Below are 24,102 nucleotides of genomic sequence, written 5' to 3' on the forward strand. Positions count from 1 at the left end.
GGTCTGCAGTGGTATCACCAGCAGGGAGACCCCCAGCTTGGGCCCTCAGCACTGTGCAGAGCCTGGCAAGGGGAAAGGACATAAAAAGACCTTGGCTCTTCTCTGTCCACAGTCAAAGCGGGTGAGGGGCTGCCAAGGGCTTTGCAGCGGGGAGAAGAAAGACAGCATTCATGGGAGCTGCGTGACTCCGAGCTGCTGGGCTGGGAGCCAGGCGCGTCAGCACCTGATGGGCCAGCACACGAAGAAGGGCTTCATGCTCCTCACCACCTCCAGAGGAGCCCTTTGAAGGGGTCCCAGCCCAGTGTAGTGAGGTCTCTCCTGCCCCACTGCCCCGCCTGTTCAGGGCTGCACTGTTGCCTGTTTGAGGCATTTCACTGGCACAGTGTGCTGGGGAGGTCTTTCCCCAGGAGCCTCGTTCGTTCACTGCTGCCCTGGACCATGCTGGCTGAGACAGCTGCCCAGGATCCCTCCTGCCTGCCTGTGTCCTCCATTCTTTGTCATCTTGTGGGGGCAGATTTGAGGGACCTGGATCAGTCCTTTGCCCATCTGTGCAGACTGCAAAGAAGCAGCCTTTAGTCGTGTGCACTGGCTGTTTGGAGGCTGCACAGATCATTCCCAGCGAGAGTACAGGGCTGGGGCTGTGGGGGTGGATCCTGGGGGCTGGACAGTCATCATCTCTCACAGCAGATCCCCACCCCTTCTCCAGGCATGCTGGAGCCTGCCTGGAGAATCCTTCCTCCAGAAGCCACTGGACAGAAGAGCCCTTGTGCAACCTTTTTGGAGATGTGCCTGGTACCTGCTAAGGCAGACTTTCCACTTCCCAGTGAACAGATGCCTGGCTATGGCTGCACCATATGGTATTTTGGTCTCACTCATCTCCCAGCACAACCTGTCCTCCAGCCCTACAAGCAGGTGAGATTGCTTAGGGCTGTGATCCCTGGGGACAGCTCCCTGCAGGCTGTGGGAGCTGCCTAGGGTCCAGTGCAGGGAGAGGTGCAAGAGGTCTGTGCTTGGAGTGTGTCCCTCTGGGAAGTGCTACCCAGTCAGTGTGGCCTTGATGCTGGATCACCGTTCCAGGAAAGGTTTGGCTGTGCAGGGGGCTTGCCCTGCTGGCCCGGGATCTGACGAAAGCACACCACGCAGTGGGGGTGAGTAAACAGCACTTCAGGTTTGCGGCCAAGGATGCTTGTGACATCCTGGGGACACTTGTGAGGATGAAATCTGGCTCTGCCTGCCAGCCAGGAGTCTGTATCAGAGCCAGAATCTCTGGCGCTGGATTCATGATCTTACCCTGTAAGCTGTTCCTACAAGAGCTGGTACATCCCTCCTGACTCCTCCAGCAGTGTCTGCTGGTTTTCCCACTCAGTCAGGTTTATTGGGCAAACAATTGCCCGAGGCTCAGCGTCAGCAGCTGTCAGGCCCTGTGGATTTGGAACATGCAAGGATGGCAAGGGAGGAGCTCGCAGCTTTGCCCTTTGGCAGTATGTTGCAGGGCACAAAGCCAGCCTGCCCTCTTCCTGGCCAAGCTGGAGATTTGGCCCCTTGCTTTTGTGCTCCTCTGGCATTTCCTGTGGGCTGAGGGCTTGTCCCACTCCTGCTGTGGCTGCTCTGCTGGCTTGCCCTCCAGCTCCCTGTGCCACTATGTTTGCACACACAGTGCTGTCAGTTCGGCTTCTTGGGTGCACTTCTGACTTACCATGCTGCCTGGGCAGCTCCGATTTCATCATTGTTAGGGGGTCATGGCAGTGTGCTGTAAAACTCTGTTCCCCTCTTCCGCACCCTGCTCAGTCCCATGCACCCAGGAAGGACAATGCCTATGGAGCTGTCTGCCCTGGCCAGGACATCCCCAGCAGTGATGCTGTGTCTGGCTGAGGTGCTCTGTTCCATGGTCTGACCCTGGCACCTCTCTGCTATGGAGATTTCTGCAGCACAGCACAGGATCCCAAGATCCTGTGCCAGTGCAGGGCAGAGGAGCTGGTGCTTCCCCAGGCACTCTGGCAGGGACCAGCCATTTCCATCTGCATAATGGAGACTGTAGCACAACCACCATCAACCCACTCCGGGATATTTTTAGGCCTGGCTGTGCTGATGAGGGAAGAGATGACAGGCTCACTCCACATCCAGACAACGCAATGCCTCTCCCAGCTGCAGCCACCTGGTGCAATGGGAGAAGCGTGGGCTGTTCCCCCAGGGAAGGCAGCACTGACCAGGTGTTCTGGCTCTGGGCTTGCTGCGAGCAGCTATTGGTGCAGGATACCACATTCCTCCTCCCTCTGAACTCGTGCAGCTTCACTGCTTTTGAGAGAACAGGTTAATTAATTCCCCAGATCTCACTGGCTCTTGACCTTGAGGGTATTTCCTGGCTTGTAAAGGAAAAGGAGGGAGGAATCTGAAGCTGTGGGACTGAAGTATGGGCAGTGACATGCTTGCACATGGTCACCTGCTGTCACAGAAATGGGGATCCCCTTCAGCTGAGGAGTTTGGCTTTTCTGCAGGGCCTGAGGCTTGGAAAGTTCTGTGGAAGAAGGTATCAAAGCTTCCCCTTTTAATCAGAGCCCTGTGTGGGGCTGCAGCTGGTGGAGTGGAAGGAGCAGTGATTTGAGGGTGTCTGGGATGAGCTGATGGAGGACAGGAGGTCTGGGACATGAGGCTGTCTCCTGTGGCCAGGCGTGTCTGAAGCTGGTCCCTCAGCACTGCTGGGCAGGCCTTGCATGAAATAGGTGCCTGATGCCCTGGACACACACAATGACACAGTGCTACTGGGAGGTGCCGTTGCCAAGCCATGATTGTGTCCTGGGTGCTGGATGAGGGGAGAACTGTCCAACACAGTGTCTGTGGCAGGATTGGAGGGAAACTGGGATGGGCTGGAGCAGGCTGCTCTACCCAGCTTCACACCAGGGTTCACATGCCAACCCAGGTAGGTTGTAGGTGCTGGACTCTCAACACGGGGCTTGTCTGGGTGGCTGCACAAAGCAGTGGCACTAATCTACCCCATCCACCAGGAACCAATCTGTCAGGGAGGGTGCCACTGGTACCAACACCTCACTGTGTTTGGCTTTCCCTGTCCCTGCATTGGAAGGACCAATTCAGCTGCAGGTGCAAATGTCCCTCAGCTGGCTGCTGATACCTGGAAAGTTCCAGCCCTGAGCAGCTGCTTCTGCCTGACCCCGTGGATCTGCCAGCATCCGCCAGCATAGCGGTGGTTCAGGTGATGGCTGCAGAAAGTTCATACTCCCTTGGCTGTGGCACAGGGAGTTGGCTCCCATGGAGCAGGGTGGAGAGACTTCATTGGAGAGGCTGAGCTCTGTCCCTACCTTCCTGTGGCTGGGCAGGGTGGGCTGCAGCTGAAAACAAGGACCTGCTGGCCTGGCTGTTCCCCACGACTGCCAGGAAAGGGGCAGAGTCATCCATGGCTGGCAGCTCTGTACATTCACTGTTTAGGATCCCACTTACTATACAAGGATCCAATGTCCCCTTAGTCCTGTTCTCAGTCATACCTACCACTATAGATTTGTGTGACTTTGAGTGATGTACCTGGGGGCGTTGAGGTGTTTCAGCAGCACCTCTCTGTCTGTGTCCCCTGTCTGTGGCTGGCAGCTGCCTCTTCATGGCTGCTGTTATCCCACATCCTGCCAGCAAACAGAGCACCCAGAGGCACTTCCCCCTGGCTGCTCTAACTCCCTGTTATGAAAAGTGGCTTCAAGAATGCACAGGTTGCCACAAATGCTGAATCTCCAAAACCAAGCATGTTTGTGTCCCGCAGCAGAGTACAAACCCTTGGCCACATCCTGCAGCACAGGGGTCAGGGCAGGGCAAACTAAGCCCTCAGCCCCTGCAACCTCCCACACAGCCCCTTTGGCCCAAGCCATGCTGCGTGGCTCCTCTCCTTTCTTCCTTTTCCCAAGAGGAAGCAGATAAGCCTCAGCACCCAGGAGTGGGGAAGGAAGGCACTGGGACGCGGCAGGGCTACCTCAGCTGGCAGCTACCCTGCCAGCCTGGTGCCCCATGCCAGGCAGCCATTCTCATGACCAACGGTGAAGCACCTCCACCAGCAGCACCAGCATCTCCTCCCACCACCTTCCAGTGACTGGCAACATTTGAGGTGCCTGGTGCTTTCCCTTCCTCCTGCCTCTCCTTGCCCCCTGCCCTTGTGCTCCTTCCCGTCTCCTTGATCCCTTTACTAAACATCATGCTTGCCCTGGTCTCAGATGAGTAGGAGGTGGGATGCTGTCAAGAGCATCTCTCTGGGCACATGGCCCTGCACCCTGGGAGGTGTTGATGTCCCTTGGTGCATCACGGGGTATTGAGAGGGGAAATCACCCACACAGGAGTGCAGCCTGTGGCTCTGCAGACAATGCCCTGGGAGTTGCTTACCAGAGGCAGCAGTGCTGACCATTTCCTCTGGGCACAAGGGGAAGAGATCAGAGTGACACAAATGGGGAAGGTTTGTAAACCTGAACTCGGGCACTTGTGCTGCTGTGCTTATGCTGTGGGTTTTGGCATCGACTCACTTGGGCATGTAGGGGAGAGATAAGTATGACTTACGGAGCTGGTTGCTGTGTTGTATGAAGGTTGCTGCTGCATTACTTGGGTTCAGAGGTTGCAGGCATCAGGCAGCAATGGAGAGAAGGTTGAGGTTGACCAGAATGAAAGGAGGAGCCCATGGCCAGTGGCCCCATCACCACAGCAGGCCAGCTGAAGGTGCACAAGGGATTGCTCCGGTGCAAGTAATTAAGTACTGAAGCTCCAGGCTGGAAATGAGCACTGCTGCAGGTAGTGTAATGCCACAGAGCCAGCTCAGGCTGTTGTACCTGTTTTTAGAAAGACATGTGCATGAGCTGGAAGAGCAGGTGAACAAGACTGTCCTCAGGCAGAGCCTTCTGCACCTTCCCCACTGCCTTCTCTGGCGTGCAGGAATCAGTCCTGGCCTCTTTTTTGCTGCTGTAGCTGTTTGGACAGGAGATTAGGAGGGGTGCATACAGGTCAGGGCAAAACAGAAAGTACATCCATGCAGTATCTCCTCATGCCTGAGCCACAGATGTCAAAAAATTAAAGCTGAGACCTTAAACTTGTTGAGATCTAGTTGAGATCTAAACTTACTTTGCAAGCTGCTGCATGGTGAGGATGGCTGCCCCTGCAGCCGTCGGTGACCATGCTGTACTTAATTTCAGGCTTGAGTTTTTCCCATCTTCAGTGTCTCACCTTTGGCTCTTGCACTTCCTTCTGCCCATACTGGTGCTCCATTCCCTCTGGCAGTGAGGAGACCACTCCTGGGGCAGTTAAGTAGCTTGCGCTCCTCACATCCTACGCAGCCATATTTGCCACATTTCCAGCCCTTAGCTCCTTTTTTTGTGGTGGTGTTGCTGCTCCTCAGGATTTCTGTGCCTGTTCTGAAGTTTGGAGAGCTGGACCAGACATCAAGTTGGCTTTGCCAGAGCTGTAGCTCTGCTTGGAAATCGCCTCCGTGCCCCTCTGACTCATGGCTCTCACAGCCAAGGTGCTGTGCTGCAGGCTCATAGCAGCAGTCATGTGTGGGGACAGCTCTTTTTCAGCTTTTTTCCTTAATTCTACCTCCCAGCCCTGCTTTCAGGGAGATTGTCCACCCTGCGGTAAAGCCTGTCCTCTCCATTCCCAAGAGCCTTCCTTTACAGCCCACCACTGTGCTGTGGGCTGTGATCATTTTCCCAGGCCATTCAGCTCATGCTGTAGCAGCCAGCAGCCTGTTCAGTGTTTTATCAGCCCCAAATGTAAGCCTTCATCTTGTCATCTAGACAATTGATATTAAGACCTATTAAATGGCACTGGACCAGGGGTCACTGGGGTCTAGGTACGCTTCCTGTTGTTGATGTCTCCCCATTAAGTCTTAGCTCACTGACAGATCTCAGAATGTAGCTGTTAATACATGTAGTTGTTAATCTACTTGAGTCTTATTAATTCTTTATAATACATACTCTTAATTAAAATCCTACAGCATTATTGAGAGCAATGGAGAAGGCAAAGTGTTCTCTATAGATGCTCCTGCTCTCAACAGCCAGAACTTTCCTTTTGCCCAGGGAGGAGTTTCCCTGTGTAACAGCCTCAGGATGCCCTTAGCTGTGCTTTCACCTACCCAGTGGCAGTCTGAGGGTCTCTGCCATTTCTCTGCCCATTGCTTTGACCCTTTAGATTATACTGGCCTCCTAGCAGCTGACCATTCATTAAAAATTAACACATGTGTTTGGGAGAGCCTGTGATTAAGTCATCAAGTTGTTTGCAAATTACTTGGGCCTGTAGTATGAGTGTAGCTAGTTTGGGGAGCTGCAGCCTCTCCTTGTACCACTGCTTTGCCAAATTCCCTCCTCTCTGTGATAGCATGTGAGATGGAGTCACTCCTGCCATTCCCATTTGAGAGGAGGCAGTGGCTGGATGGTACTGCTTGCCTCGCCTGACTCTTCCAGCTATTTCTATGGCATGAAAGGGGATGGGGTAATGCCAGCCTGGAGAGCTCAGGATGAACCAATTGAGGTTCATAGCCATCACAGTTCTAGCCATCTCTGAAATTCAGGTTTATTCAGCAATCATCTCAGAAAGACAAGGACAGCACCCCTGGCTTTGGGGAGGCAGCATGGCCACAGCTGGAGCTGGGCTCATTCAGGGTTCCTGCGGCACTGGCATGAAGAAATGCACTGTGATATCCAGTGATGGCATGTGGGCTGAGCAAGACTCCCTGTTTCACTCCCAGATCTCAGGTATGCTTCACTGGGGAGGCTGCTGGGGGGAGGTTATTTTAGCTGGTTTCTTAAGGAGTAGAATTAAAGATGGAACTTCCACCTAGCCTATTAAGAGGCTGTGTTCATGGTGTGCAGCCCAGTAACTAGTCAGTGCACAGATTCCACAGTGAGTGCTGTTACTCTAAACAGTCTTGGAAAAATATTAACAGGCTTTGCAAATTATTTCCAAGACTGTCAAACCAGCCTGGATGCCAGCAGCCACTGCTTGATTCTGTGCTCTCCTCTCTTTCATGGCACAGTAACCTACTGGGAGCAGGACATTTGCTTCTGGACGGCTCACCAGGGCTCAGCAAGCCTTCCTAAGGCCAAGCTCAGCTCCCTAAGCCTCCCCCCCAATGTGGCAACCATGACATCCATGATTCTAGGACAGTGAGCAAGTGAGGGAGGTGTGTGGAAGTGGAGATGTCCCCAGCCACCAAACTCCATTCATCAGTTCCTGGATGTGCAGCTGAGATACAGGTGGTTCTAACCTGCCAGCAGGGGGTCTGGAAAAGATCTGGGACAATCTTGCCTGAATGCTTATCCTGATGCTATGGTAGAAGGGACTAATGCAGCCCTTTAAGAGAGAAAATAGGAAAAAGCAGATTAAATCCCTATGTCAAAGCATTAGGGAGGCTCATTGTGGGATTCTACATCTTGAAAAGGATTCAGGAAAATCAGAGAGCCTCTATACAGCAGGAACACAAAAAACGGCTTGAGGGTGGGAGGAAAAGCCTAGCAGAAAGAGAATTAAGCGACTCAGTATATTTAGCTTTTCAGAAAGACGGATGAGAGGGGGTTTGCCTGCAGCATATGTATAGTGTCACAAAGAGAAAATGCCAGGCTCTGAAAGGCTCTTTAATCAAGCAGAAGGCAGAACAAAATGGTATGTCTGCAAGCTGAAGCCAGACACAGAGAGGTGGGATGCTCTTCTAAACGTGAGGGTGAGGGACTTCTGAAACAGACCCAGAAAAGTGGGAGTCTTCAATGCTTGTCTTCAATTCGAGCCTACCTCCTCTCTTGGAAACTATGAGTGAACCAAACCTAGCGTATTGGAATTACTGCAAGGAGATGAACTGCTGAGCAGGGTGTTGGCCGGGGGCTTGCACTAGCACAGCCACCTGCCAGGAGGGACCATTGGGTCACTTCATCTGAGGAAGATCCTGGGAAACTGCTCCAGTCAGGCAGAGCACTTGGGGAGCTGATCGGGCAGGCTCCAGGTGTTAACCTGCGCCCAAAGTGGTAAGTGGGATCCTTTGCTGTTGAAAACATCTGGAGGGTGGCAGAATTTTTGAGCCAAGTTCAGATTGTTTAACTTGTTTTGTGTGGACCTGGTGCTGATGCTGTTTAACATTTCTGTTCTTAGAGTAGCCAAAGCACCAGAAATGTAAAGTGTTCTCCACAGTCTGTTCACGTTCAGAGTCTGCATTTAAGAATAATGCATAATGAGTGTGTGAGATGAAACAAGTTTGGTCAGAGAGATAAGACAAACTACAAGTGTCTTACAGCCCAGATTGTGTTCCTCGAGCCTGTGCATCAGCAGAGGTGATCTCTGTCTAGCCATTACTGGAAAAAGATGTTTGCCGTGGTATATAGTGGTATCTAATTAATCATAAAATATTGCATTAATTAGTATCAGGTCTGATTTGATGACATTTAATTTGGGGAGAAGGATTACAGTGTGAGTATCAGAATGGTAATTTTTATAGGGTAAAGAAACACAATGAGATTTGAAGTCTCTATGAAGCCTGGAGGCTGATGTGTGTGTTTGGCATCTGATGCAGATACCTACAGCATAACTTTATTTACTGGTGGGAAAAGAACCTGTAGCTGTTATTTATGAGGTCCCCCCATATAGTGTGTGGCTCAGCCACCATGAAATAAAAAAGCAGGCAAGTGTCAGTTCAGTAGGAATGCCTTGTGGTGCTCAGCATCATGCACATGAGAGAAATTTGCAGAGCAATTTTGGCATGCCCCAGGCAGGCTCCTTTCAAAAGAAGGGCAGAAGGAAGCTTTACTTATGGTCACACTGGTATATCCAAGCCATGCTTAGTCCAACATGAGTGTCTCTGCAGCACGGATGCAGGGACACAGGGGTGGGACCCCTCACTGTCTGCTCCAAGCAGTGACCAGCCCTAACTGTCTTGTGCTACCTGCTAATGCAGCCACCAGCTGCACCCTCTGCCAGAGCCTTTTTTCCCCAGATCATGGCCAGTGCTGCTGTAGGAAATGCTCTGCAGACACGTGGGTAGCCACAGGCTCAGCAGGTTTGCTGTAAGTGGGTTTTGTTGAGCAGGATGGGCTGGACCATTTGCCTGATCATTTGGTCAGTTTGGCTTTGAAAGGCTCCAGAGCATTCTGGAAAGCAGCACAGCAATATGATAGGATTTAATCAGACTTAATTATTCCCCTGCTGTCTATCTCCTAGCAACATCCAGCCTGACATCTGCCTGCGAATGAAATGTGTAAGCTAAGTAGGAACATGTTCAGACTAAAGTCCTGCTACTTGAACCAAATCACTCCACTAATCATTGCCTTAATTCATCTCATGGCCATCAGACAGCTGCCAGGTGCTGGTACCTGATTTTCCAAGACACAGAGCGCTCGCCTTTTGAGTTTTTTCCAGGCTGGCAAGAAAGGTGACTTCATCCTGGTCTCTTTCCAGCACACTGACACCTGATAACGGGGGTAGAGTTTCCTGAGTGACAAACACGGGCTCAGGAGTGAGCCCCAGACTTGTCACTATCTGGCTTCATGCTGTAGGTCCCGGCTTATCTCATCACTGAAATCAGATCACCTGCTGTGCCTACACACCGCGGGGTTCAAATGCGGTATGGTCGGGGGCAGTTTAGGTGAAGCTTGGGAACAGCTGGAGCAGATGTGGTGCAGTGGCAGCAGGCAGTGCAGCAGCTCTGTGTCACAGGGACAAGGCTGGTTGAGGCAGGGAGAAGAGACCCAGCTTATGCAGATGGAGGGATGAAGAGGGGAAGAGAGGAGCAGGCATAAAGCAAAGGTATGTAAAGTAAAACTGGGCTCCAGCCAGACATGATGTGGCACAGGAGTAGGTGCGGTTCCTGGAAGAAATGAGCCCAGCAGCAGAGCCGGCGCCATCGGAGGAGGCTGCCCAGGCCAGCCCTGGCAGCCAGCTCGCCATGAAGCTGGAGGGAAGGGAGCTGCCTCAGATGAGTGAGCGCAACGAGCATCCTAAGGAGGTCAGCCCTGCGAGCTGGGGGTTGGTGGGGCAGCAGCTGGGAGGGCAGACCTACAGATGGACAGGGCTGCATGGATGTGGTTGTGTCCCCTCTCCACATACCTCCTCAGGGGGATATTGGTGCCATGATACCTGGGTGCTTGCTTGAGTCTGTTGGTCTCCTGTGCTATATCTAGAAGTTGTTGGCATCCAAAAAACCTGATGTCGTATGAGTGTGACATGTGTCTCCCTTTTGTCTCTGCAGAGAAGCATGGCAGCTCTGGAAACCTGGCTGCGTGGGTGCCACACTTGCAACTAGCTCACACTGACTTCATTCGTGCAGAGCATGAAGTGGGGTTTCTGGCTGTGAAAGTGGGGCTGTATGAGCTCCCACCAGCGCTCCCTGTGACCAGCAGGCACTCTGCCTTTTGTCAGCTGCCAGGAAGCAGGCTCGGGCAGTGGCCAGCCAGCTCTGTGCTGTTCAAGTCAGTGTCTGCCATTCAGTATCGGCACCTGGGCTCACCTCAGTGGGAGCTGCCACCATGCTGGACATGATCCTACTTAGATTCTCTTAAAATCACCTTTTGTTTCCCTTCTGTTATTAGTGATTCATGGAGGGTCACTGGGCTGGTCACTGAAAATGCAGGTTTATTCCTTATGGTTTCTTTCCTTTCAGATTATTTTCCTCCTCGTGACTAGTAACTTTCCTTTATCATTCTATCCCTGAGAGGCCTTAAACTAGAGTTTGTCACTTGCCCTCTCCCTAAGGAGCATTAGAAGGCTGTGGGACCAGCAACAACAAGGGCAATGCTGTGGGAAGAATGTGGTGCAGGCTGGCCCCAGTGCTGCTGTGCTCACAGGGCAGCTGTGCAGTGAGAAGGTGGAGACTTTAACATACCGGGAAGTGCGTGGAAGTTGCACTGTCTGCGTGGCGTGAGCTGTGCTGTGCGGTGGAAGGGCAGCTGGTGGGGTCCGTGCCGCCCGGCGTGGTCCGTGCAGTCTGGTGTGGTCCAGTGGTGGAGGCTGTGCCACACCGGGGAGGTGGTACAGAGCCGTGCAGGAGGTGGGCAGGACTTTTTGGGTGTGCAATGCTGTGAGGGTTTGCAGAAGCCGGAGGATGGTGTGAAGGCAGTGGCTGGACTGTGCAGCAGGCACAGGTGCTGCGTGGGGCAGTGACGGAAGCACCCTAGGGCTGCGTTGCCCTGAGAGGCCATCGGAGGAGTGCTCGGCGGTACGGCAGTGCAGCACTTGAAGGGAGACGCAGAGCATTCAGTGCCGTGCCTGGAGGGGGGGCGATGCCGTGTCACTGCAGGGGCGCAGCGGCCGGGCAGGAGCTGAGATGCCTCAGCTGGCGGAAGGTGCAGTGATGTGGGATGACAATGCAGAGCCTCACAGAGGGTGCAGGGCTTGCAGGGGTCACCCAGTGCCATGCCTGGAGGAACCGCAGCGCTCTGGAGGTGCCACGGCGTGACTGGGGAGCGGCGCCTGTATTTGGAGAAGGAGCGATGTCCGGCAGGGGCCGTGAGGGGGGAGCGGGGCCGGGCCGCGTCCCGCGGCGCCACCGCCACGCGCTGATTCTGGGGGGCGCGGGGAGCCCTCCGCGCACGCGCACCGCCGCCCTGCCGCAGCGCTCCTCCGCTGGGGACCCGCCGCCCGCCCGCCATTGGCTGCGGACGCCTCCCGCGATTGGCCGGGGCGCCGCCCCCGCGCCGTCCTATTGGCCGGCGGCGGCCGCTATGCGGGCGGGCCCCGCCCCGCCCCAGCCCGCCATTGGCGGCCGCGGCGCCCCCCGGCGGCGGCGGGTCCCGCTGGGCGCGCCCGGCATGGCGGCGCCCGCAGCCCCGCGCCCGGGGGGCGCAGCCGGCGGCCGAACGCCCGGAGCCGGCGGCGGCCGGGTGAGGAGGGGCGGGGGTGGGCCGGGCAGGGCCGGTCACAGCGGCCGGCGCGGCGAGCGGGGCCCGGCGGGGCGCGGCGCGGCGTAGCCGGTAGCGGAGCGCGGCGAGGCGGGAGCAGCCCGGCGGTGGCGACGCCGCTGCCCGTTCAAACGCAAGCTCCAGCCGGCCGCTGGCAGCTGTCAGCTGGCGGGGAGCTGCCGTCCTGCCCGAGCCCGGCGAGCCCCTCTCCCTGGGCGCCGGTACCGCCTCTAGGGCAGCGCGTCCCCGCAGCGCGGACTGCCCGGGACTCCTCGGGGCTCCAGCCGGGACCGGCTCTGCCCCGGCCGCTCCCGCGGGCCCCGCTGTCCGCGGGCCACCCCCGATGCTGTGGGTTTGCTCGGTGGCATTTCGGGAGGACGCGGTGCTCGCCAGGCCTCGGCGGCCAGGGCCGTGCTGGACTCGCTTGTCTGAAGTGGGCAGGAGCGGGGCTGGCGCTCTGTCACAGCGTGGCGGTGACTCCCCGCCTCTCCGAAGCGGCACTGAGCCTTGTGATGGCCAGAACAGGCAGCTGTCTGGGGTAGGAGTTCTTGTTTCAGTGGTGTGCTTTGGGGAACGTGTGTGTTTTACCTTGTGGAGAGCATGGTTTGGCATCTGTGTCCAGTTAGGGTGGGTATGGGATTGCATGTTTTGGAGAGGATGCCCGTTGGATAAGGTGGGTCCAATCTCAACCTGTTTTTCTTTCTCAGGTCATGTAGAAGAGCAGATTTAATGTGAAGATGGGACTCTTGGTGTTTATGCGTAACCTGCTGCTAGCCCTCTGCCTCTTTCTGGTACTGGGATTTCTGTACTATTCTGCCTGGAAGTTGCACCTTCTCAGATGGGAGGATTCAAGTAAGTAGGAGCACGGTGCAACTGTTTCTGGGCTCCCGAAACTGTCTGTTAAATAGTTGCAATAGTGGTGAGGTGGTTCTGATTTAGTAGTATTAGGGGGATGTGATTAAGCCCACTCAAATGCTAGAGCTTTTAGCATGCTTAAGGGGTCGAATTTGTGACTACCTAATGCTCTTTATGGCTTTACTTTTATTACTGGGTACAAGAGCAGGTTCATGCTTTATAAATCTAGTGTTAGATATTCGGTTCTTGGAATATTCTGTTAGTTTATGATTCCTAATTGTCAAAATAAAGAGTTTGTATTTTGAGGCTTTTGCTTCCTGAATCTTCTGTATATTTTAAAATATCGGAGACAAGTTTGGGTTTTTTCCTCTGGTGAATTTTGATTTCTTTCTGCATGTGCTGGTTATCTCATCATCTTACTTTGTCCTTCCGAAATCCTCATTTTCCACTTATCTTCCATGTTGTTAACTGCCAACTCTCTGTCATCTAAAGGATGTCTCTCAACCTTTTTAAGTCCAAAGAGACATCTGACCACACTGAATACAATCTGAGGATTGTACTGTGCAGTGAGGCCGTAGAAGGTTACAGTTGCAGTGACAGAAATTAGGCTGAGGTTTGATTGCTCAGTTGCTGCTCTTATTTTAGTTTGTGTTGATTTTGCCTGCATGCAAGAACTATTTATTGAAAATATAAAAACAAGAAAACAAGTCCCTCCTCTACCCCATTGCCCAAAACACAAGCCAGCCTTCCTTGCAGCTGTTCACAGGCTGTTTCAGATGTTTCAGAGCTGACTGTTGCTCCCTGGATCAGCAGCTGAGAAACACTGATCCAGAACTGACAAGAAGCTGCTGGTCAAATTTCTTCTTCACTGTATTGCGTTTCTCTCCATGCTGATAGAGGTTTCTGCTGCAATATTTCTTAAACTTAGCATTTTTCTACCTCTACATGCTCCAAATCTGCTGTTATGTGCTCTTAAGGAGTTTTGCATGATGACAGATGATGACTTGGATATGACACTTGTGTTGATGCACTGATTTTGACAGGAGAAAAGGTGCTTTGGACTAGAACAGGTATTGTAAGATTATATTTGTAAAGGGAGATGCATAGTGTCTTTCTGAGCAGGGATTTTTTTTCTTCAGGTTTGTGCTTCAGAGAGGGAGTTAAAAATCTTGATTATGACTTTCTGAAAAGTACCACTTTTGTTGACAAGGTGTAGAAAATCCTTCCTGCATGAAAATAGGTACAGTTGTGATTAAAAGAACAGTTTTGCCACATCTGCTACTTACTTGATGATATGTTATGAAGTTATACCATCTGCCATCCTTTACTTCCTTCATGCCACCAGGAAATCATGTTGGACTTCCCAAAGCCTGCAAAAAACCCTTCATGCCACAACTTGTGTGTGATCTTTGTTACAAATGAAGAAGCAGCTGTGTGTTTGTGTGTTATACACCAAGGTGCTGGGGAGGGTTCTAACTTTATCCAATCCTCTTTGGATTTTGTGCCTTTAGCTTTGTGTGCCATTTGTTATTTTACATCATGTCAGTCCCTGGGGAGTTTTGTGGTAACTTCGGGTTGCAATGTAGTGTTGCAAATCTGTGTGCAGATGCTGTGGATCTCTATAAATGGAACACTTTTACCTAGAAAGATCTCTTAAGTTGCAGCCTAGTTAGAGTGATTTCTGTTCAGTGCATTGTCTGTTTTTGGATACTCAGGATGTTCTGATAGGGAGCACTGTGTGGTAACACAGCAGACCTTTGGTTTTGTATGTGTCTCTCTTTTTCTAATCTTTTGTGTAAAATGTGTTGTCCATTTATTGTTCTAAGTTGCAGTGCTTGCATTAAGCTTCTTCAGCATGTACAAAGCAATGATGCTGGCTTGAAGATTTAGCTTACTGTTCTTTATCAAATGTCACAATTGATGCAGGATATACTGTTGTTCCTTCTAGACACTTTTGTAGATTGTGTCTTAAATATCGGATGAAGTTCCTTGAAATATTAGCATAAGCAGCAGTCTAGTGTAAAGGGGCAAATGTTACTTTTGAAACAGTAAAGATAGTACCTGTTTTCAGTTGGTCTTCAGAGTTTTGTATGTATCAAAACCCTTTTTATTTATTGTGTAATTTAACACAGGAGGAAATTATGCAAATTTAAAGTAGAAATTTAAAAGCCCATATTGGGAAACTTGATATGAAGAGTTAACATTAAGCTTCTATAAATTAGCATTTGGAAGCTAACAAATGACGGATTTGAATTGACTTGTTTAACTATGATTAGGCTTCCTTGAGAATGTGTAATATGATACAATGTATAATGGGGCAGTTATACTTTGTATTTACTGAAGGGGAGCCTTGCCAGGTTAAGTGCATGAGAGAGGTGGTGCGAGATAACTTGTGGTTTTATTTCCTGAATTGCAGCACAGTGCATGACCTTGTAAATTTCCTTCCTTAAGACTGATATGATAATGCTGATGTCTCCAAAAGCAAAACTAGGGCAGATGTGTTAATTTTTGGGTCCTTAATAATCAAAGATTATTGATTTTGTGTGAGTTATCTTCTATTACAGCATTTTTGCTTTTTTTGTGACCAGTGTCTTTCATCTGTTTAATAGTGACTCCCTAGCTTCAGCAGTGACATTCATCTTTGTTCTGTTCTTTGTGCTAGAGGAGGCATGAAACTAAGCTGATCCTGACACCTGACACCCTTGCAATCTCTTCAGAGACTGGTTTTAGTAAACTTGACACCTGTGTTTAATAATGGAAACAAACAAATTTGTTGTAGAGTATGGTGGAAAACACTTGATCTGCTTATTTGCTGCTTATGTAGTTTGTTCACTTAATGTTTTAGAAGATGCCTGTGTATATCCAATTGCATGCATTGGATGAATTTGAATAGTCTCCCTGACATTTGGATGTTTGTGTATTTAGCTGCTAAAGTAAATGAATAGCTAAATTATTTTGTTTATATGTACATCTGACCTCTACAAGAAAGGAGGCTAAACTGGAAATAGACCGAAAGATACACATCAATGTTTCTCTTAGTGTTCCCTTAACATTAAATGTTCTCCACTTAATGTTAAATCTGCCCTCCTTGAGTGATGCCTTAGTGAGTACTGTGAGATTATTCTCCTTGCTGTGTGACTCTACACCTTGCCAAAATACAAAGGAGAATAGGAACTAGTTAATTCTCTAAGGCTTATCTCTACTGTGACAAGAATAGATTGAATTTGGCTAATGTGAACTAATTAACATTGAATTAAGTTCAACTGTTTCTTCCATTCAAGAGAAACCTTCAGTCATTGCTACCCCTCTCTCATCCTTTTAGTGAGTATTATGACTGGCTACTCTTCCCCCAAGCCTTGTTTCATGTCAGTGGCAGTATATTGTTAGTTCTCAGAGCAGCAGCAAAGTACAAAAATAAGGAGTGTAACACCGAATGCAGGAGGGCCCTTGAGTTCTGATGACTGTTGGGGGTATATGAGCAGGATTTAGGACAGAGGTAAGATTTCCTTTTTCTCTTTCCTGATGTTTGTAATGCAGCTTCAGTCTCTGACAGTAGTGGTAAGAGATGTGCACCGTCCCCGCACGTTCTTCCCAGACAGGAAGTAACGGTGGATTCCACAGCCCTCTGATGAAGTGTCAAGTTGCACGGAGGTGTGTTGAGCACGTAGAACTGACAACGTGATGTGGGAGACAAACAAGGAAATGAATAGTTTGTAATCAGGTTTAGCTGTCCTGAAAATTCCAGAAGGAACTTAGAGGAGCAAATAATGGTACCACTGTTCTTTGTGTTTCTGGACACTTGGTTGTCAGAGAATTCTTGCATAGTAATGGTAGTGATAGGAGCAGGCTTTGAAGGTCTGAGACATGCAGTGCAGCCTCCTTCCTAGTAACTTCCCCTCCTATTCCTTCCCCTTCCCTGATACGTTTGGCTCTGAGGAGGAAGGAAGATGTTCTCTGCCAGTGAAAAGATCCAGCTCATGGGATGGTGCACTGTTCTTTGAAAAGTGTGGTGGGAGATGGAATCTTGCTGACAGGCCCTCCTAGGTTTGCTTTATCAGCTTGGAGAAATGCATTTTTATGCATAGCAAATTTAATACTGATGTGTGTTACTTAACCTGATACCTGTATAGCTGATTTTGCAACTTCAAAATGAATGTGTTGTAAGGAAGAAGTGATTCCATTTAAAAGCATCCTGGCAATGGAAATATTGGACTCGTTCCCCCAAGGCAGCTTTTTCTTTTTCCCTCTCTCTCAAAGTATTGAAATATACTTGGGACTAAGACAGCGTGATGCTATTTTCTTGTTCTCTATTGTATTTTTCCCTACATTAGCATTGAACTAATTTTAAGAAATATATACTCTACATGAAGTACTTTTGCCAAAACCCACGTTAATACAATTTGAGCTTGTCAGTTTGAATGTGGTTTTTGAAACATCTCCAGGTATGTTCTGTTGATGTCTCCTTAAAAAAATAAAGTCACTATTCTGTCATCTGTTGCTTTATGTTATTTTCAACTCTAATTCTGGAAAGGCAGCCGGAGAGATAAAGCTTTGGGAAGAGATTTTCCAAAGGTATTTCAGGACCCTTATCCTTTTTACTCCTTTTTTTTTTTTTTTTTTTTTTTTTTTAAATGTCTGTTTCCAAGGGAACTGAGGAGACATAAACAGGCAAAACTGACTCACTTCTGGTTGCAGGTTTTTAGTCTGCTTGCATTTCCATGGAAACCGGTCACACACCAAAAATGCTAAATTAATCAAAAGCAATCAAACCATTATTAATAATATAAATACTGGTTTATCTCTTTCAAAGTGAAATGGTACTTTAGTCAATTCTTGTATTAGGGTCTAACAATGTTCTGAAGAAATGGATCTTCTTGCAAGGAACTTGCATGCTGTTTCTCAGGTGGCTAAAGCCTCATGGGTGTGTGGTGGTATCCAGGGTGGGTACGGCTGTTTTGTCTTGGGTTACTGGGGGTGTCATTTGTTCTGCGTCAAGGGAGTGGATCTTATGTACACTGACATCTGACTTCCTTCTCTTCTTTGTTTAATGAAGAACCAATGTAAAGACATTTAGTCGGTGTATGAGCAACTAGGCCATGGAGACAAACTTGTCCTCTGTGGAGAGAGTCACGTAATGGTTTTGTGTTCTGCTGTGACTGTCCTACTTGCCTTTGCCAGAAAATGGGAATGCAGGAGTGCTCCTATAAAAAATAACAACTCTGGGCCAGCTCAGCTTGGCACTGGGAATATAAATCTGATGAAAGGGGGTTGAGCTGGGATGGCTGAATTAATGGTTAGGTGGCTGAGGGAGCATATTTTTTTACAAGGCACTCACAGTGCTTTTGTGAGGGGTGGCAAGCAAATGGTGATGGTAACCATTTTAATTTTTCTCCCTCTATGGCGTTAACTTTAGCGGGATATGTGTGTGTGTGTATTCTTTAAAGTAGACTTTATTGCTATTGCCTCTGCTTCCCAGGCTGGAAAGCCTGAGAGCCTAACCTTGTGGGCATTACTTTTTTAGAAAAGACTGCTTTAGACAGTATTGTGCAGCACTCTAAGCTTCCTGAAACAGTTGCTTTTTTTGTTTGTTTTTTTTTGGCTTTGAAGGAAGAGACTGGGTATGGCACTGAGATGGATTATTGTGGATTATGTAATGTTTGAGTTATTAGTAACTTCAAGGTTTGTTTCATCTACTCAGCTGTAGTATGTGTTAGTGCTGTACTTTCTGCACCAAAATTGAGAACAAATGTTTAGAAAGTTCTCATAACATGGATCCAGCTATAGTTTTAAGGGTGCCTTTGCTAGTTTTCAGATGCTTTAGGGATTTGAGGATCACAGTGATGCTTTTCTGAAATGCTAAAAATAGCAAGTTATGAATCTTACTGAGGCAGCAGTGAATACTAGAAAGAAAGATGTAAAAATAGAAGTTAAAATGAGTTGTAGCATAACTTTTCTAAGACTTCTCACGTTGGGCTGAAGTATTCCACTTGTGTTCAGCTTGAAACTTAAAGCTATAGTGTACTAACTATGGTGGATAATCCTCTTATCTGTGCAGAACACAGGAAAAATAGGTTTGGTGCCCAGAAATTGTCACTGCTCAAGTTACTTCGTGCTCCCTCTTAGCCTGCCAGAATAAGGAGCATGGCTAAACCTGCAGCAACTCCAGGACACTCAGTTGTGGTAGTATCTTTAACAGCTGTGATAGTGCCAGCCATTTCTCTCTTGGCTGGAAGCTGGTGTGTGTGTGTGTTCCTGATTGCTCTTGCTCTGGCTGCTGGATGTAACCGCACAGGACTGCCTGCCCGGCTCACCCGAGGCAGCTGCCTGTGTGCCACCAGGACAGAAGACACAGTCTGCTCAGTGAATGTGAATCAGAACTTAGGAGAGTTAAAATAAAAATTAAAAAATTCATGAGTGCCTCTCTGTCTTTTAGAAGGCAGCACGACACAGGACAGACAAGGAGCACAGGGGAATGAAAGTGCCTCATCTTTTTCTGATCTGTTACTGCCTATTGAGTGAAATACCCAGCGTTACTTTGTGACCCTGCTGTGTCTCCAGGAGTTCTGAGTGCTGCTATAATGTTAACAGTGCAGGACAAAACTCTGCAGGGGCAACGGGAAATGCTGCATGACAGAGCTGTTGAGAGAGGGAGCAAGTATGATGTGCCTTGTGCTTGGGATTTCTCCTGAGGAGGAAACTCCCTGAACACTCTTCTGGTTTTAGGAACATATAAGGAGCATTTTAGTGAAGGGCATTAAGGGCATAGCACTGTAAGCATGTTGTGGAGGGGTGGCTACAGTACTGTACTTGTACTATCTTCATTTTGGCTGTTTTGGGTTACTGTTTTAGTTCTGGGCCAGTGCTGACTTTTTAGCAAGATTGAAAAGTAAGGTGCAAGAATACTTCTCCATCTCCCCACACATGGCTGGGCCTCAGGTTTGCATTTTGAAACGGTAAGTTGCTCTTGCTTCTCTTGACAGCAACTGTCCTGATGCTATTTGAGTCCCATTCTATTTACCCCTCCTTCCATTTGTGTCATTAGCCGATGGGTACAATGGTTTAAAACAGAGTGTGGTTTTTGTTTGTTTCACTTAGTTGACCTCAACCTTAGTGTTTCACTTGCTTCACTTGCTCAACTCGTGCATTTTCTCCGTGGCCTCCCCACAAATTTTTGGGAAGGGTGTGTTCCTGTAACTTTGGATGGCTGAATTGGGAGAGTGTTCACAAGGAACCGTGTTCAGTGTCTTGCATGCAGCCAAAGCTGTGTCCTCTGATACAGTTTTCCAGAGGTCAAAGTCAGCAGTTTTCCATATTCTGGAAAGGTACATTGCAGTGAAAGCACTTTACCTCTGGTAGCAATTGCTCTGCAGCTGATTGCTTTCAGAGGCAAAAGGATTTATTCATCTCAGCTGACTGGGAACTTCTTAGCAATGCGTTCAGCTGGAAACAATACTTCCTTGTGAGGCCTGTCTCATCCATGTTAGTGAGTGGTTCTCTGCCTCTCCTTCTCCTTACGGTGCATCCCCTGGTGCACAAAGCACTCACCTCTGACCTGCAGCATTGCAGCACTGGATGTAGTGATTCAGGTATTGCCAGCCTTGATGGGAGCTCCCCCCCACCACTCATTTGATAAAATAGATCACACTTTTTCCATTGCGTTTGATGCAGTCAGGCTGGCTTTGGGTACCTTCTGTGACTGTTTCAATTCTGCTTCACATCAGTTCTACTGATGTTGGGACAAAGGAGGTAATTTGTGATCTGTCTCAAGTTGGACAGCTTCTGCTGCTGTGATCTGAGCATGCCCTTGGTACTGATTCTGACCGTGCCTGTCACAGTCAGGGATGTTTTTCAGAGGAGATTTTTCCTACTTTATCTTCTGTCAATATTGTCACTATAACATCTCATATTTTGTCATTGCAGTCTGGGTTTACATCACAGTGTCAGGCTGAGGCAATAAAGCAGCCAAACAACCTGGGTATGACTTGCAAGGACAAGTACACTTGGGTCATGAGGTATAGATCTCTATGAATTATGTATCTCTTCTGCACTTCAGAAGGAATGTAATTGTGCATCCAGGCAAAAATTAATTTGTTCTGTGCATGCATATCCTGAATAGATGTTTGAACCTGAGGTAGCTGATTTCAAGTGGTTACTCCTTCATGGCAGTAGGTGAGTATATTGCTCTTGTATGCAATGCTTTCCTGAGGAAGTAACAGTGTATGGGGATAGTGCCAAAATTCTAGTCAGGTACAGAAACTACAGGATGTTTCTCAACCAGTTCTTGGTATTTTGCATAACCAAAGGCCTCAACAATTCGAGAAATGTATATCTCTGAAGGTCAGAATTTAGCATTTCTTGCTAAGTTCCAAAAAAAAAAAAAAAAACCCACAAAAAACGAAAAAAACCCAAACAAAAAAACCAGAACAGAATGCATTAAAATCAGCGATTTCCATTTTTAAGTGCTTATAAACAAACATGTTTCTTGTCTTTCACTTTTTAAATATCACACTAGGATTCCTCCTACTTTACTCAGTCCCTGTTGCAGCATGTCACTTTTCCACAGTTGTTACCTTGTGGGTCTCAGTGCTTGGATGTGTGAGTCATCAGAGCTGCAGCAGTGCAGGAAGTGTACCCCTTAATCACTCACAGAACAAAACCAGTTAATAACTACAGAAAAATTTAACTGATATCTTTTGTAACTACAATGAGTGTGCATGTTCCAAGGACTATCTTCTTTCAAACCACTATGGACAGGTGCATGTATGCTTTAAAAAAAATAGTGGTACAAGATGGCACAGAAATTAATAAAAGCTGAGTTTTCCCAACAGATGGCTTCCTACTTCTGAAGGCTTACCTTTACTGTTGCAAAGTTAATAAATTACAAGTTCAATTGCATCTTTCTGTCTCTGTTACAAATGAATCAATCTCAGAGTAGCTATAAAATACTATGTTAATATTGTTTCTCAACAGTAATTGTGCCCAGAGACCCTAATAAAAAAAATGTACTGAGACACATTTCTTAAGATGAAGGATGATGAATAGACTTGACTCAGGAAGGCAGAGGAAGCTGAGGCACAGGAAAGTCAAATTTTTCTATGTCACACAGCAGCTCAAGGGCAGAGCTATGAATAGAATAAAGGGCTCAAGGTTTGTCATCTCAGTCCAGTTGGCCAAATGAGACTCACTGTCCTATAATTACATGTTCTACGTCTGTAGTTCGGGAGGGCAGCAATATGTTGAAATCGCTTGCTTGGGGCAGAGGTCATCTGCTGATGCTTGTAAAAACACAGGCAGTATTTCAGAGTCCTGTATTAATAATAAAGTGGTTTGCATGGGCAGTGCTGGTGGAGTGACGTAGGTACTGTAATTAGGGTATGATGTGGCTACTGTGAACTGCTGCCAGAAGCTGCCTCAGATGCATCTGTGCAAGTGCCTCCAGAACTAAGTGTACAACCTGAACTGTTGTGAATGCTGGTCTGGGGCTTTTCAGCCTTCAGATTTGCCTCATCAAAGGCTCTGTGCTTCACGCTTTCTAGCTGCTTCAATACCAGGGAGTATTTTTTTTTATAGTGGAAAAGTTTAATTTTGCTCTCCATACGTAAGCACAGGACTCTGTTCTTCTGTTTAAACTTTAAAAAAATATATGTTCGGGCACAGACTAAACTTCTAGAATTTCTGCTCAAACAATGAATGACTGAGCTTTCAGAAAGAGAGGAATAACGAAACAGTTCAGGCTGTTTTAACCATAGTAATCACTAATGCTCTGGGTATAATTAGGAACCTAATTACTGTGAATTTACTTGCAAAGACTTTTCAGCCTTTTGAGACTTGCCCCACACAATTCTATCAGGTTCCAAGTGGAGCATGGGCGGTTCTCCATTAAACTGCTAGGAAATTAGTAATGCTGCTTTTTTCTGTTAGCACTGCTGCTATAATCTCTGTTTAAAAGTGCCTTATCTGAACAATGGAAAGGCTTTTATTATTTTTCATTATGATTCATTTTAATAGTATTTTCTGTATCTTTGATTCCAGAGCCTTTGTGTTTGGGTCAGGTACTTCATTAGAAGCAAAAGCCTGAGTTAATGCAATGTAAAGATTGCAGATTGAATTACAGTGGAAAAATGTGTTTATTTTGATTGAATTTTCTAATTTTGTCTCACATTTAACAACGCTTCAAATATAGTTTGAATATTTCTAAACTTTTGAAAGATAGGTTTATGCATTGGTTTAGATTAGATTAGGTATGAGGAAGCAAATCTTCACTGTGAGGGTGGTGAGATGCTGGAACAGGTTGCCTGGAGAAGTTGTGGATCCCCCATCCCTGGAAGTGTTCAAGGCCAGGCTGGGGCATGGAGCGACCTGGTTTAGTGGAAGGTGTCCCCTGCCCACAGTGGAGGAATTGGAACTAGACGATCCTGTAAGGTTCTTTCTAACCCAAACCATTCTGTGATTGAAAAAGAGGCCTTATTCACATTAGAAAAACATTAAAGCTTCAGTACTGTATAATAATATATTACTTCTGCTTGCTGTGTATTTTATTTCCCACCAGGTTGGCTTTACAATTACAGCATATTGTATTATAAAACAGTCCTATGACTAGAAACTGTGCCATAATCTGAAGGGATTTTAGGCTGGTGTTTTTTGACCTTTGAACATCTTGTTTCTGGATGTAGTTACTAAAACTCTTTTTTTCCCCCAAGATGAATTAAAAATAGCTCATAAACTAGAGCTAAGTACTCTTCATGCTGTACTCTCCTATGCAAATTACACTTCCTGTGTAAAAGGATGGGGGGATGGATGAAGGACTACAGAAATCTGACGTTGTGTAGGGGATTTGCCACTCTTCTGATACAGTCTTGACGCAGATGCAGAGTTCCTTCTTAATGATTTAATGATTAACTCTGACTTGAGGAAATGGCAATTGAGCGTCGAGAAAAACCATTAGGGTAAGGGCAAAAAAGTTGGTATTAGGAAGTTCACTCGTTTCCAGAAAACTTTATAATTGTAGCATAAAAAAGAGCTAAGATAAGAATTTTTTACTGCAGACTTTAATGTCATTTCAGGAATTTAGGGCTACTTTGATTGTGTTTATTAATAGGCAAATATGTGGTCAAAAGGTTTGAAAAAACCCCCACACCATCTTGGCCGTTGTGTATTAATTGCTGATTTTGACATAATTTTGTAGTAGTGTAAGTATATTTTGCTCAGCAGTCGTGTGTTTGTTTGTACCTTTGCAGGAATGGAATTACCCCATAAGTAGCTTTACTTATCCTTGTCCCCATTCTGTGTTAACTAATCTTGGGATGGTTTCTTTCTTCAAGGACCTGTTTATAAAAATGTCTGAGATGGCTACATGAAAAATTTGTACTTCTTCCTGTGTGAGCGGGTTTTTTTC

At 47.8% G+C, this 24,102-nt stretch overlaps 1 protein-coding gene across 10 annotated transcripts in view; it reads left to right on the top strand.

The window, feature by feature from the left end:
• Positions 1-395: 395 nt before the first annotated feature.
• The window catches only part of ST3GAL3 (ST3 beta-galactoside alpha-2,3-sialyltransferase 3), a 189,897-nt gene continuing 166,190 nt past the window's right edge, over positions 396-24,102 (top strand). For 2 of the 10 annotated variants that reach the window (XM_032118296.1, XM_032118297.1), the window contains exon 1: positions 12,592-12,704. In XM_032118296.1, coding sequence (XP_031974187.1) covers positions 12,691-12,704 — 14 coding nt within the window. In that variant the 5' untranslated portion in view covers positions 12,592-12,690. Of the gene's footprint in view, positions 6,729-11,772; positions 11,835-11,970; positions 12,705-24,102 lie in introns of those variants that run through there. The other 8 variants (XM_032118294.1, XM_032118291.1, XM_032118293.1 and 5 more) reach the window with 8 other exon arrangements.

The sequence above is a fragment of the Corvus moneduloides genome, chromosome 9 (genome assembly GCF_009650955.1).
Source record: "Corvus moneduloides isolate bCorMon1 chromosome 9, bCorMon1.pri, whole genome shotgun sequence".
Lineage (NCBI taxonomy): Eukaryota > Metazoa > Chordata > Aves > Passeriformes > Corvidae > Corvus > Corvus moneduloides.